The sequence below is a fragment of the Eucyclogobius newberryi genome, unplaced genomic scaffold (assembly GCF_026437365.1).
Source record: "Eucyclogobius newberryi isolate DKJ021-1_F unplaced genomic scaffold, fEucNew1.0.hap1 SCAF_21, whole genome shotgun sequence".
NCBI classification, from domain to species: Eukaryota; Metazoa; Chordata; class Actinopteri; order Gobiiformes; family Gobiidae; genus Eucyclogobius; species Eucyclogobius newberryi.
Genome location: NW_027315846.1, coordinates 1,187,053 through 1,202,550, shown reverse-complemented (window position 1 = coordinate 1,202,550; position 15,498 = coordinate 1,187,053). Strand labels below are relative to the sequence as shown.

Genomic DNA, 15,498 nt, shown 5'->3' with positions numbered 1-15,498 from the left:
TGCTTAAACAAATATTAAAGTTTCTCATAGTGAACATTATTCATCATAAATCTGTTTTTACAGTAAAAATAATTCACTGACATCATGAGTGATGACATCATGAGTGATGACATCATGAGTGATGACATCATGAATCTCACCAGTGAAAGCATTTACTCCCCAACCAGAGAAACATACCGTACTTTTTCCAAGGTCTAATTGATAGATTTGTATTGCAAACGGCCCCCAGGGGGCGCTCTAGAGGAGGCACAAGTGTTTGACTCTGTAGAAGAAGACGTCAGTGGAAGCTCTGTCCAGGACACGTCCTGTTTTCTGTAGTTTAAGCTTCAAACGCAGTGTGTTTTATTACAATCAGACTCAGAGACATGAGTCTGAAGAGGAAGTGAGTCTAGACGCAGCAGAACACAAAGACTCACAAAGACTCACAAAGACTCACAAAGACTCACAAAGACTCAGGGAGCGCGCACGGCTCAGATGTGTTCTTTGTGTGATAAACTTCAAAACACAGTGTGTTTTATTACAATCAGACTCATATTCACTCAGATGTTTGTCTCATTAGTCTCATTAGTCTCATTAGTCTCATTAGTCCAATTTGTCTCATTTGTCTCATTTGTCTCATTAGTCTCATTAGTCCCATTTGTCTCATTTGTCCCATTTGTCTCATTTGTCTCATTAGTCTCATTAGTCTCATTAGTCTCATTAGTCTCATTAGTCTCATTTGTCTCATTAGTCTCATTAGTCCCATTAGTCCAATTTGTCTCATTTGTCTCATTTGTCTCATTAGTCTCATTAGTCCCATTTGTCTCATTTGTCTCATTTGTCTCATTGGTCTCATTAGTCCCATTAGTCCCATTTGTCTCATTTGTCTCATTAGTCTCATTAGTCTCATTTGTCTCATTAGTCTCATTAGTCTCATTTGTCTCATTAGTCTCATTAGTCCCATTAGTCCCATTTGTCTCATTTGTCTCATTTGTCTCATTTCGATTTGTCTCATTTCGATCGCCTTATGACGATCGAAATCGTCATAAGGCGCTGGTACAGCTAGCAGCCCGGTGTAAACGCTCTCTCTTCTTTCTCACACTTATTGTGCTTTATCTCCTATATTTTGTAAATATAGTTAGTATATTTTTTCTACTTTACTGTACGATAGGGACACGCGCTGGAATAGTTTTTTAATTCAACTGTTTTTGACTTTTTTCGGCTGGATTTGAGCGTTTTTCGTTGCGTTCGTTGTGTTGTTGTGACGTGAGCTAGCTCCGAGCGAGCCCACCAGCCCCCCCCCCGCGCCCTCCGCCCGCGCTAAAGTACGGCGTGTCGTCGGTACACGTTTATATACACGTTTATATGAAAGAGGAACTTCACGAACGATCGGGACACGCACTGGAATCGCTTTAAATTAACTTGTTTTGACTTTATTCGGCTGGATTGAGTGTTTTCGTCGTGTCGTTGCGATGTGTCTTGGCTCTGAGCCCCCGGCTCCGGCCCCGCCCCCCGGCTCCGGCCCCGCCCCCCGGCTCCGGCCCCGCCCCCCTGCTCCGGCCCCGCCCCCCGGCTCCGGCCCCGCCCCCCGGCCGGTGCCGTACCGCGTTTCCACAAAGGAGGAACTCATGAAACTGCGGAGAACAGTCGTCTTACCCGGAGATCGTCACGTTATCCCGGCGCAATACTGACCTAACCTAATACTGATGTGCAATTCTGTCGTATGTGCAATTGCTGTTGGAATTCATGTGCAATTACTGTGAAATTCATGTGCAATCTATGTGCTGTCGTGACACATATTCATGTGCAATTACTGTCGTGATCACATGCAATGGTATTTATGTATTTATTTGTCTATGGGAGTTTTTATTTATTTATAGGAGATCTTCTACTGAAAGTGTTTTTCAGACTTCCTATAAGTGATCTGTTCTTCTGTATCTACCTCTGTATCTACCTGCGTTGCACCAATGAAATTTCCCCATGTGGGACAATAAAGGATTATCTTATCTTATCTTATCTTAGTCTCATTAGTCTCATTAGTCTCATTAGTTCCATTAGTCTCATTAGTCTCATTAGTTTCATTAGTCCCATTAGTCTCATTAGTCCCATTTGTCTCCTTTGTCTCATTAGTTCCATTTGTCTCATTAGTCTCATTAGTCCCATTAGTCCCATTTGTCTCATTAGTCTCATTAGCCCCATTAGTCTCATTAGTCTCATTAGTCTCATTTGTCTCATTAGTCTCATTAGTCTCATTAGTCCCATTTGTCTCATTAGTCTCATTAGTCTCATTAGTCTCATTAGTCCCATTAGTCTCATTAGTCTCATTAGTCCCATTAGTCTCATTAGTCTCATTAGTCCCATTAGTCTCATTAGTCCCATTTGTCTCATTAGTCTCATTAGTCTCATTAGTCCCATTAGTCTCATTTGTCTCATTAGTCCCATTAGTCTCATTAGTGCAGTGGAGTTCTGGTGCACCGTGACACGCCCGGTTCAGACGTTTATTTATGTGTAAATACCTCTGGTTTATGACAGGTCCCGCCTGTAAACAATTCTCTTTGTAAATATCGTGGGTGTGGCTTTTATTCAGGCGCTGTATAACCCCAAAAGTACTGCAAACATGAACTTACTTCTGCTACTTTTTATCATAAAGACAAGGAAAAGATAAAGAATTGACTTTTTGGATTCAATTTAAAGGCGGTATGGAAGATTTTTTGGCGATTTAAGAACGCAGGTGGAAGTGCTCATGCCACTCCCCCGTGTGGACTGATACAACACACACGTGCGTTTGTTTATTAGCGCAACGGAGCGCATCGCATCTCTCGTCTCCCGTAGATATCTGTCCACTTCTGTGTCAGCTCTTTCTCCGTCTTCATTTTGCCCCGTACACTGAGGGAACTATATTATGATAGATCCATGCGCTTAGACACGCGGAAACGTGGGGATGAACCGCACGCGGCTGCAGGTGAGCGATAGGTGCGTTTTATGATTGATACGTGGCAGGACAAATTATTTATCCACGCCACGAGGAAATATGATAAAACATGTGTCCATTCCACCTTTAATGTAAAAGTTCTTATATTTTTTATGATACGAGGATTTAGAGTCACATTTCTTTTAAAATGTGGCTCAAATGTTGATATTAGATTAAATTAAATTAAATGAATCACCAAAGGAACAAAACGTCCTCGTCGAAGGACAAGAATCCCAAATGGATCCAGATCTTGTGGATCATGATCCAGTAGATTTAGTCACAAACTGCTCAGTGGCGACACCTGTGGCTGAGTCTGGGATTCACTCTGAGAATGAAACGTCTGTCGGAGTTAAAGGAGTTTATTGAAAATACAAAAGTGAAGAAGCACCAGAGCAAGCATGGCATGACATCATCATATTTATCATATTTATCAGCATATTCTCCACATTTGACACATGATTGACACTTGATTGACAGAAGCGTAATCACAGTTTAAGATCCAGATTTGGCACTTTTCATGTAAACAGAAGCGTGGAAAACACTGAAGAGGTGAAACTTAAAAACACGACTGTCGTTTATGAAAGAAACTGCAAAATAAGATTCAATCATGGACAATTTTATAATTTTTAAAAAGTGCAGAATTTACACAAAAAGGCACTTTGTTCAATGGGATTTCTGTTTTTAAAGAATACAGACCAACTCATTGTTTGTAGACTAATAACACATAAAAACTGCTTAAAATATTTGCAGTAAAATAAACAAAACAAAAAACAATTGAAAATTCGTAAACATTTGAAAATTTTACCCAAAATCCACCAAATGAAGAGAAGTTTTAACATAAGAATTTGCTTGTTTTGCAGTGAAGGAGCTTTAAAAATGAAGGATTGAAAATAAAATAATAATATCATATTTTGCATGCATTTTATTGAAGCAAACACATGTTCTGGTTTTGGAAAATGGTCGACGCATTTCAACTTTTCACGGCAAAATTTAAAAACAAAAAACCTCGATGAATCGTCTTGATTTTCGCTGGGATTTCGATTTTTGCTTTTTTGACGAGTTTTTCTGGAAACAATCCGCATTTCGAGCTCAATCTTGAATAGTTCTGGTAAAGAATCGTTCAAAATTGCTCAAAATGAATAAACGTGATCAAACTCGCGGGAAAAAACGAGCAGAAAATCCTCCCCAGACGCTTCATCGTCGGCGCTTTTGCCTCGTTGACGTTTGAACGCTCATTTTTGGTTGTTCTAAAATGCGATATGTACAAGTCCTGCTTTGTTTAAAGACCGTGCGTTTCCACAAACACATTATTATATATTAGTCGTCTCTTTATATCAACATCTTCATCATCATCATCATCATCATCATCATCGTCAAACTCGTGCAGAGCAAAGGTTCCATCACGTTCTTTAGTCTGACATTTAAACGTGCATCATTCATTCATCAGGAGGTTATTTCACACCCGCCGACCATAAAGTCTCATCAGTTACGCCGTTTGAACAGTAATATTTGCCGATTAAACGCGGCGATTGGCAAAGTTAGCCGACTAAAAACGTTCCGCGAACGTGATTTTTCTCCCGAACGCGTGCGGGAGCTTTAGCGTTCGGGAGAAGAACCGGCGGAACCGATAAAACGTTGTGAACGACGAGCTTTTCGCCGTTTTGTTGCGACTTTGTGGCCGACGGCGTCTTTGGCGGCGCCGTAGTGCAAAAAGAGACGGATTTAAGTCCGTGGGGAGAACGCGGCGGCGCCCCCTAGTGTCCCGGCGCTCCCCTCTACGACACGACGCAGCGGGAGGACTTGGAGGGCGAATCGGCGGGCGAATCGGACGCCGGGCGCTCGTCTTCGTCGGCGTCTTCCTCCTACAGAGACAGGATTAGAGCGGTTAGCGGGTTAGAACGGGCACAGGCAGCGGCGCATTCACGTTTAGTCCGGGCGAAGGGGTTAAGACGGGTGTTACGGGGGAGGAGGGACACACAGCAAAGTCAAGTTTAGACTTAGAGAGCGTTTGGCGGGTTTTTATGATTGTATAATGTTGACTTTATTTGGTGTTTTTGTACCTGTCATACATATAAATGATAGTTTTGTATTTGTGGAGAAAATGTAGAAAAATTGGTAGAAAATGACAGGAAGTGACATCACACCAGGGATAGGAAGTGACATCACCTCATTCCAGTCAAAGTTTATGCAGAATTTAGACAAAATAAACAGCTTTTTTGACTCTCTAAACATTAATTCAATGAAATAAAGTCGCTCTCATATTTTTATTCGTCAAATTAAAACATTGTGACATTATATGAGTTATAACCCTGTGTTTGAGGGGTAATTTCCTACTGTGATGTCATTGATTACAAACAGGAAGTGAAATTATAAACCTTAAAAATGTACTATTCTGGGATAAGATTTTTTATACCTTTTAGCAAAATTTATTTTAACTACATTTGTTTAGATTTCATTCCAAACCGGATTAAGTCAAGATTTAACTGCCTTTTTGTCAATTTTTACACAAGAACAGAGATGAATTTGTTGATTTATTGATTCATAAATATGTAACAAGATGATTTTTTTTTTTTTTTTTTTTTATAAACGTACAAATTTTTTCAAATTGACGTTTCCAAATTTAAGATTGTTTTTTGTGTCACATTTAAATTGTTGCATTTATTTGTTCAGTTTTTTTTGCATGAATTAAATATTTAACACTTCTCAAAAACCTCAAACACATTTGTATTTATGGAAAACAAGTTCCCGAGCAGACGTTTAAATGAGGCTAACGCAGTAGCTGCCAACTTCAACCCAAACCAGGAGCCACAGAATGGAAAACCAACAGAATGAGTTTGGTGACGGCGAGCGCACTTTAAAAACACGGAGGAGCAGCAGTGCCACGTAATGACATCACGAGGTGGAGCAGAGAGAGTGAAAGTGCAGAAACTGTGAGAAACTGTGAGAAAGAAACTGTGAGAAACTGTGAGCGAACGACACAACGTGGCTTTTAATGAAGAAATTACATTAAAAACACGTTCCTATTGAACAAAGCGCAAGAGTTTTTAAAGCTAAAAACAAAATAATGGTGTAAATGTGCTTTAAAAACACAGAATATAATCTATGCATCAGAATCAGGTCAAATGACACAATAAACCTCTCAAATAAACACAATTACGACACATTCGCAGGTCGTTTTAATGAGAAGCGTGAAAAAATACACGAGTTTGAAATAAAAAAACGCTGTAGTTTCTGTTTCTGACGACGCGATTCTCGTTAAAATGTCGGTTTCTCTTTTAAAAATCACATCGTTTTAGATAAAACTGAGCTCTGAGACGTGTTTGTGTGTTTTTACCTTCGACTCTTCGGCCTGCGGGACGTCGTCGGGTCGGGTTTCCATGGCGACGGCGACCTCGGGCTCCTGCCACCAACGACAAATCATTTAATAAAGAAAGAGGACGCAAACGAAGAGGCTGAAGAGCACACGGGTCAGTGGAGAGGTCAGTACGGAGGCGGGGCGGAGCCGGGGGCGGAGCCGGGGGCGGAGCCGGTCAGAGGAAAACACATCACAGCCACAAACACAAGCCAAACGCCAGAGGTAAAGATGTTTAAAGGGTTTAAAACAGCGTGTTAGATGTGAAATAACTGACATAACTTATGATTTCAGGTATTTTAACGCAAAAGTGACCGTTAGTTTGCCTCTTTATTTAAAAAACAAAACAAAAAAAAGATGATATTTTTTAAATTTTCTCACTTTCATTTTAGATTTTTGCGAAAAACTCTGAAGTATGTGTTTTAAATGATGCAGAATTAGATATAAAATCTAATTAAATACAGGAGTGAAGTCGACATTGTTTGTTTGTTTGTTTGTTTGTTTGTTTGTTTCCTCTGTCAAACCCATGTGACTCCAGCTGCAGACGAAAGGGCAGCGCCATCTTGTGGAGCTCCGCTTTCTCCACTCTTGGTTTAATACTTACTATGACATAATTTAACACGTACAAATGTTTAAAATGTCTAAAATATGGATGCGTTTGATCTTGAACGGTTTGACTTTGGGTTAGTCTGTTTTAGTCCGACTATTTCCCACAAAAGAGTTTGAAAACACAAAAGTACAGTTCACGTTTCGACACCAGCGTTCAGCCCCAGAACCCAGAGAAAGAGCCGCACCACCGCCCGACCGCCACACGGGGGCGGCAAAGAGCGCCCCGGGCAGAGGCGCGGAGACACCAGCAGAGGGCGGCGTTTGTACTCGGCGTTTACCTGAGGAGCCTCGCCCAGGAAGCGGTCCCACAGCCACCACATTAAACCAGATGACCGCTCATCTAACTCTGGGCTTGCTTCGGGCGACTGCAATCAACAGCACGCGCTTAGCAACAGGCTCTTGGCAACACGCGCTTAGCAACAGGCTCTTGGCAACACGCTCTTAGCAACAGGCTCTTAGCAACAGGCTCTTAGCAACATGCTCTTAACAATACGAGTAAACGCAGCTTAAAACACAGCTTTTCATCCATTTTGTAGCGTAAGAAATCCCAGAATTGGCCGGATTTAAAGGTTTCTGCGGCGCGTTCACGTGGTGCTCAGGAGCCGAAAAAAAACAGCAAATACTCGTGCAAAAGTAAAAGTATCACATGAAAAACTAGACTCGGAATTAAAAGTATTGACACGCCCTTTTCGAAACAAAGTGTCAAAAGTTCTGATCTGCAATAATGTTATCCGGCGGTTTTGTGTTGTTTATTTTGCTTTGCTCAAGCTTAAGACGGAACATGATTAAGACAAATATTTAAGACAAATATTCAAGAAAAAAGACAAATATTCAAGAAAAAATACAAATATTTGAGAAAAAGACAAATATTGAAGAAAAAAGACAAATATTGAAGAAAAAAAAAAATAATCCAGCCCCGCCCGCCACGCGCAAACCACGAGCAAACCGAAAAGACCAGGTTAAGGTTTGGAAGAGTACGTTTCAATCAAGTTTAAATCAAACGCGGGTCTGATTTAAAGCAACAAAAAGGCAAAGCTAAAATGTGTGTTTCCTCTTTCAAATCATCGACTCGAAACATGCAAAAGGATAAATCAATCCCGGATGCACTTTGAAAAACACACTTTTCAGAAGGTTCAGAGGGCGTGGTAGTAGTAGTGGTAGTAGTAGTTTCCGTGGCGCGTGGTACCTGAGCATCTGCAGGAGGAGGAGGCGTTTCCACCGTCAGAAGCTCCGCCCCCGAGCGCCCCAGCACGTCGTCCTTCACGCGAGCGATCTGGATCTCGCCCTCGTCCTTCTGCGGCAAAAAAAAAAAAAAACACGGCAAATGAAGCGGCGCCGCGCTCGGTTTCGGCCGCGGCGCCACGTTTGTGCGGCGTTTGCATCTCACCTCTTCGGGCGTGGTCGCTCTGAACCGCGACAGGAACGGCGACTGCCGGGGCGAGTCCGGCGGCGGGCTGACCTGACCCGGGACTTTCTGAAACGAGATCAGAGTTCACAACGGTGAGCGTCGTCCCGAGAGAAGACACTGCTTTGTGCCAGATTTAGACGCCGGCGCCGCGGTTACGACAAACGCAACAGGAAACATGTGGGTGCGCTCAAGGACACGCCCACAGAGCCTTTGCTGCCCCACAGAGGCAGAGACAGAGACAGAGACAGAGACAGAGACAGAGATAGAGACAGAGACAGAGACAGAGACAGAGACAGAGATAGAGATAGAGATAGAGATAGAGATAGAGACAGAGACAGAGACAGAGAAAGAGACAGAGACAGAGACAGAGACCTCTCACCTCTTCAGACGTCGTTCTCCTGAATCGAGACAGAAACTGCGACTGTCGGGGCGTGTCCGGCTGTGGGCTGACCCGACTGGGACTGGCTGGGACGTCCTGGAATCAAAGTTCAGTGAGTTAATGCGAGAGGGTTTGTACAAACTGTTACATAGCCCTGTTTTAGCCCTGTTATAGTCCTGTTATAGCCCTGTTATAGTCCTGTTATAGTCCTGTCATAGTCCTGTTATAGCCCTGTTATAGTCCTGTTATAGTCCTGTCATAGTCCTGTTATAGCCCTGTTATAGTCCTGTAATAGCCCTGTCATAGTCCTGTTATAGCCCTGTTATAGTCCTGTTATAGCCCTGTTATAGTCCTGTTATAGTCCTGTCATAGTCCTGTTATAGCCCCGTTATAGTCCTGTTATAGCCCTGTCATAGTCCTGTTATAGCCCTGTTATAGCCCTGTTATAGTCCTGTTATAGTCCTGTTTTAGCCCTGTTATAGTCCTGTTATAGCCCTGTTATAGTCCTGTTATAGTCCTGTTATAGTCCTGTTATAGCCCTGTCATAGTCCTGTCATAGCCCTGTTATAGTCCTGTTATAGCCCTGTCATAGTCCTGTTATAGCCCTGTTATAGTCCTGTTATAGTCCTGTTTTAGCCCTGTTATAGTCATGTTATAGCCCTGTCATAGTCCTGTCATAGCCTAGCAACAGGCTCTTGGCAACACGTTGCTAAGCGCGTGCTGTTGATTATAGTCCTGTTATAGTCCTGATATAGTCCTGTTATAGCCCTGTCATAGCCCTGTTATAGTCCTGTTATAGTCCTGTTATAGTCCTGTCATAGCCCTGTCATAGTCCTGTTATAGCCCTGTTATAGTCCTGTCATAGCACTGTCATAGTCCTGTTATAGCCCTGATATAGTCCTGTTATAGTCCTGTTATGGTCCTGTTATAGTCTTGTTATAGTCCTGTTATAGTCCTGTTATAGTCCTGTTATAGCCCTGTTATAGCCCTGTTATAGCCCTGTTATAGCCCTGTTACAGTCCTGTTATAGTCCTGTCATAGTCCTGTCATAACCCTGTTATAGTCCTGTTATAGCCATGTTATAGCCCTGTTATAGTCCTGTTATAATCCTGTTATAGCCCTGTTATAGTCCTGTTATAGTCCTGTTATAGCCCTGTTATAGTCCTGTTATAGTCCTGTCATAGTCCTGTCATAGTCCTGTCATAACCCTGTTATAGTCCTGTTATAGCCCTGATATAGTCCTGTTATAGTCCTGTTATAGCCCTGTTATAGTCCTGTTATAGTCCTGTTATAGACCTGTTGTAGTCCTGTTATAGTCCTGTTATTGTCCTGTTATAGCCCTGTTATAGCCCTGTTATAGCCCTGTTATAGTCCTGTTATAGCCCTGTTATAGCCCTGTTATAGTCCTGTTATAGCCTTTTATAGTCCTGTTATAGTCCTGTCATAGTCCTGTCATAACCCTGTTATAGTCCTGTTATAGTCCTGTTATAGACCTGTTATAGTCCTGTTATAGCCCTGTCATAGCCCTGTTATAGTCCTGTCATAGTCCTGTTACAGTCCTGTCATAGTCCTGTCATAGTCCTGTCATAACCCTGTTATAGTCCTGTTATAGCCCTGATATAGTCCTGTTATAGTCCTGTTATAGCCCTGTTATAGTCCTGTTATAGTCCTGTTATAGACCTGTTGTAGTCCTGTTATAGTCCTGTTATTGTCCTGTTATAGCCCTGTTATAGTCCTGTTATAGCCCTGTTATAGCCCTGTTATAGTCCTGTCATAGTCCTGTCATAGTCCTGTCATAGTCCTGTCATAACCCTGTCATAGCCCTGATATAGCCCTGTTATAGTCCTGTTATAGTCCTGTTATAGTCCTGTTATAGCCCTGTTAAAGTCCTGTTATAGCCCTGTTATAGTCCTGTTATAGCCCTGTTAAGATTCTAGTCCTGTTATAGTCCTGTTATAGTCCTGTTAAAGCCCTGTTATAGCCCTGTTATAGTCCTGCTATAGTCCTGTTATAGCCCTGTTATAGCCCTGTTATAGTCCTGTTATAGTCCTGTTATAGTCCTGTTAAAGCCCTGTAATAGTCCTGTTATAGTCCTGTTATAGTCCTGTTATAGCCCTGTTATAGTCCTGCTATAGTCCTGCTATAGTCCTGTTATAGTCCTGTTATAGTCCTGTTATAGTCCTGTTAAAGCCCTGTAATAGTCCTGTTATAGTCCTGTTATAGTCCTGTTATAGCCCTGTTATAGTCCTGCTATAGTCCTGTTTTTGCCCTGTTATAGCCCTGTTATAGTCCTGCTATAGTCCTGTTATAGCCCTGTTATAGTCCTGTTATAGCCCTGTTAAGATTCTAGTCCTGTTATAGTCCTGTTATAGTCCTGTTATAGCCCTGTTATAGCCCTGTTATAGTCCTGCTATAGTCCTGTTATAGCCCTGTTATAGCCCTGTTATAGTCCTGTTATAGTCCTGTTATAGTCCTGTTAAAGCCCTGTAATAGTCCTGTTATAGTCCTGTTATAGTCCTGTTATAGCCCTGTTATAGTCCTGCTATAGTCCTGCTATAGTCCTGTTATAGTCCTGTTATAGTCCTGTTATAGTCCTGTTAAAGCCCTGTAATAGTCCTGTTATAGTCCTGTTATAGTCCTGTTATAGCCCTGTTATAGTCCTGCTATAGTCCTGTTTTTGCCCTGTTATAGCCCTGTTATAGTCCTGCTATAGTCCTGTTATAGCCCTGTTATAGTCCTGTTATAGCCCTGTTATAGCCCTGTTATAGTCCTGTTATAGTCCTGTTATAGTCCTGTTATAGTCCTGTTAAAGCCCTGTAATAGTCCTGTTATAGTCCTGTTATAGTCCTGTTATAGCCCTGTTATAGTCCTGTTATAGTCCTGTTATAGTCCTGTTAAAGCCCTGTAATAGTCCTGTTATAGTCCTGTTATAGTCCTGTTATAGCCCTGTTATAGTCCTGCTATAGTCCTGCTATAGTCCTGTTATAGTCCTGTTATAGTCCTGTTATAGTCCTGTTATAGTCCTGTTAAAGCCCTGTAATAGTCCTGTTATAGTCCTGTTATAGTCCTGTTATAGCCCTGTTATAGTCCTGCTATAGTCCTGTTATTGCCCTGTTATAGCCCTGTTATAGTCCTGCTATAGTCCTGTTATAGCCCTGTTATAGTCCTGTTATAGCCCTGTTATAGCCCTGTTATAGTCCTGTTATAGTCCTGTTATAGTCCTGTTATAGTCCTGTTAAAGCCCTGTAATAGTCCTGTTATAGTCCTGTTATAGTCCTGTTATAGCCCTGTTATAGTCCTGTTATAGTCCTGTTATAGTCCTGCTATAGTCCTGTTAAAGCCCTGTAATAGTCCTGTTATAGTCCTGTTATAGTCCTGTTATAGCCCTGTTATAGTCCTGCTATAGTCCTGTTATAGTCCTGTTATAGCCCTGTTATAGTCCTGCTATAGTCCTGTTATAGTCCTGGTTTATAAATAGTTCTTGCTACTATCGCTGCCCTCTAGAGGCCAAACTAGCTTAAAGTGGATTTAATCTGCAGTCGTTGGTGGAAGTCTCACCTCTTCAGACGCCGTCCTCTTGTTCCGGGGCAGGAACGGCGACTGTCGCGGCGCGTCAGACGGAACGGGGCTGAACAGACTCGGAACCTTCTGGAAGCGCAAACAAGAGAAAAACAGTCAAACCACATGATGAAAAGGAGCAGTTTGATAGCTTTATTTCTTGTAATCCTTGGATGTTGTGGACACATTATTACACAACGTTTGCCCTTTGAGAAAATGTCTGAATAAACAACAGAAACTGAATAATAATAGTGTTATTTTATGATTTGGGTGTAAATTCTGAACCTTTTTTACATGCGAATATCCAGTTTATTAGACCTTTTTAGTCACTGAATTTGACTTGTGGTCTTCTGAGTCCAGTTTGAGTCAGATATTTGGTCTGATCATAAAAAAAACTTTATCGTTTTAGTCGCCTACGGCCCTAAAATGAACAGTTACCGTTTGTTCTGTTGAGGCGAATTCAGACCAACCTGGGCTAAAGACGTCCTTCATCTGGACTTTATATCTGTACCTGCTCCAGTTCGGCGAGCAGAGTTTGCAGATGGTCGACCACGGTGAACACGGTCAGCGTTTGCTCCGCCTTCTCCGGCAACCCCAGCTCCGCCTTACTGCTCTGCACCTCGCGTGTGATCCTCTGCATCTCCCGGATCTTCTGCTCCACGACCTGAACACAACACGGAGGAGAAGAGCGTCCATAATCTGTAGCCGCCAAAACTGTCAAAGGACGTTGACCTTGAAGCTGACCTTGAGTCTCTGGACCTTGGGGCTCAATAGACTCTCCGGAGACGCCAGGAGCAGTTGGATTTCAGCCACGTCGTTCTGCATCTTCTTCGCGTCAGCTTCGATGGCCTCGACGTCCTGCAACGACCAATGAGAACACGTTTAGTAGAACGTCTTCTGCGTCTCGTTCTTTTCATCCGCCGAGCAGTTCCTCCGACATTCGGACCATTGGGGGGCGTCAAAACTCTCCCAAGCACGGACCGGCCCAAGCACAGACCGGCCCAAGCACGGACCGACCCAAGCACGGACCGGCCCAAGCACGGACCCACCCGAGCATGGACAGGCACGAGCACGGACCTGCCCGAGCACGGACCGGCCCAAGTACCGCAGCTAATTTGTGTCACGTGTCTCTCAAATGTGGAAGACGTCTCTCAAATATTTTCGGAACATTCAGAACCAGATTTATGACTTAATTTACCTCAGATTTACAGAGTTTAGTGTAAATGTTTAAATGTATAAATGAGGCAAAAATGTATAAAATGAGGCAAAAATGTGTAGACGAGACAAAAAATGAGGTTAAATGTATAAATGAGGCAAAAATGTATAAATGATGAGAGCTGCAAGACTTAAACAACTAATCGTGACTATTCGACTATAAAAATAACCATAGTTGTATTTTGTTCATGAGAATGTTGAGCTGGACTTTACAGACTCTAACACAGAATGTAGGAGGGACTGGGCTGGTCAGGACAGATGTGTTACGCTTTATCCAGATGTTCAAAGTTCTACGCATTCATTTAACCCTTAAACCAGGTCTAAACCCGGACTGGAACAGGTCTTAACCAGGACTGGACCAGGTCTGAACCAGGACTGGACCAGGTCTGAACCAGGACTGGACCAGGTCTGAACCAGGACTGGACCAGGTCTGGGACGGGACTAAACCACATGTGTGTCGGTTGCGGTGGGTTGGAGCGGACTCACGGCGGCGGCGCGCTGCAGTTTGGTCAGCGGGGCGGTGAAACTGTCCTGCACGTGGGCAACCTCGCGGTCCGCCTCGCCGAGCTCGTGCTGCAGAGCGCTGACGTCACAGACCCGGGACATCTCGTCCAGCACCGCGGTGAAGCCCTGCAGCGTGGAGCGGATCTGAGCCGAGTCGCCCAGGACCACCTGAAGGGCAGGGGAGAGGAGGTGTGAGGGCGGAGCACAGGTGTGAGGGCGGAGCACAGGTGAGGGCGGAGCAGGTGTGAGGGCGGAGCACAGGTGTGAGGGCGGAGCACAGGTGAGGGCGGAGCAGGTGTGAGGGCGGAGCACAGGTGAGGGTGGAGCACAGGTGAGGGCGGAGCACAGGTGTGAGGGCGGAGCACAGGTGAGGGCGGAGCACAGGTGTGAGGGCGGAGCAGGTGTGAGGGCGGAGCACAGGTGAGGGCGGAGCACAGGTGTGAGGGCAGAGCACAGGTGAGGGCGGAGCACAGGTGTGAGGGCGGAGCACAGGTGAGGGCGGAGCACAGGTGTGAGGGCGGAGCACAGGTGTGAGGGTGGAGCGGGGACGAGAGTGTGTGTGTGTGTGTGTGTGTGTGCGTGTGCGTGTACCTGCAGAGCGTGCACGTGGCTGCTCAGACACTTGGATGTGGTGTAAGTGGCTGGAGCAGCGAGCCACGTTTGGGCTTCGTTGATCCAACTCTTTGAGCTGTTGATCATCTCCTGGTGCTCCTGAAGCCACGTGTGGACCTGGAGGAGGGCAGGGAAACACCGATGAGGCAAACATGAAGCTTAAAATTATAAATGAGGCAAAAATGTATAAATGAGGCAAAAATGAAGTATTGAATTGACGTGTCCTGGTCGCCCTGTACCTTGCTGAGCAGCGTGGTCCTCTGCTCCGCCTGTTTGGCCAGCTGAGCATGAATGTGTTGCACCTCCACCAGGCGCTCGGTGAGGACCAGCACCTCCTCTGGTTTGTCCAGGTCCTGCACCTCCACCTCCAGCGCCGCCAGACAGGAGTGCCACACGTCCAGCTCGTCCCAGATGCGCTGCACAGAGGGAGTCACAGGGAGTCACGAGGAGTCACGAGGAGTCACAGGGAGACACGGGGAGTCACAGGGAGTCACGAGGAGTCACAGGGAGTCACGGGGAGTCACGGGGAGTCACGGGAGTCACGGGGAGTCGCGGGGAGTCACGGGGAGACACGGGGAGTCACAGGGAGTCACGAGGAGTCACAGGGAGTCACGGGGAGACACGGGGAGTCACGGGGAGTCACGGGGAGTCACAGGGAGACACAGGGAGTCGCGGGGAGTCACGGGGAGTCACGTGGAGTCACGTGGAGTCACGGGGAATCACGGGAGTCACGGGGAGTCATGGGGAGTCACGGGAGTCACGGGGAGTCACGGGGAGTCACGGGGAGTCACGGGAGTCACGGGGAGTCACGGGGAGTCACGGGGAGTCACGGGAGTCACGGGGAGCATATAAGACAAGACACATTAGTCTGTTGTGCATGTTTATGTTGTTTGTGTTTGTCGTGGGTTCGT

The 15,498-nt window shown here is 44.6% G+C and overlaps 1 protein-coding gene across 1 annotated transcript in view; it reads right to left on the bottom strand.

The window, feature by feature from the left end:
• LOC140370929 (uncharacterized) overlaps window positions 1–15,498 on the bottom strand; it is a 216,487-nt gene that overhangs the window by 15,758 nt on the left and 185,231 nt on the right. Inside the window, exons 73-83 of the mRNA XM_072458217.1 lie at window positions 14,827–15,003; window positions 14,567–14,704; window positions 13,958–14,143; window positions 13,001–13,114; window positions 12,768–12,920; window positions 12,257–12,346; window positions 8,699–8,794; window positions 8,299–8,385; window positions 8,098–8,205; window positions 7,190–7,276; window positions 6,285–6,350 (exon numbers count right to left, since the gene is read on the bottom strand). Of these exons, the coding sequence (XP_072314318.1) occupies window positions 6,285–6,350; window positions 7,190–7,276; window positions 8,098–8,205; window positions 8,299–8,385; window positions 8,699–8,794; window positions 12,257–12,346; window positions 12,768–12,920; window positions 13,001–13,114; window positions 13,958–14,143; window positions 14,567–14,704; window positions 14,827–15,003 (1,302 nt within the window). The remainder of the gene's footprint in view (window positions 1–6,284; window positions 6,351–7,189; window positions 7,277–8,097; window positions 8,206–8,298; window positions 8,386–8,698; window positions 8,795–12,256; window positions 12,347–12,767; window positions 12,921–13,000; window positions 13,115–13,957; window positions 14,144–14,566; window positions 14,705–14,826; window positions 15,004–15,498) is intronic.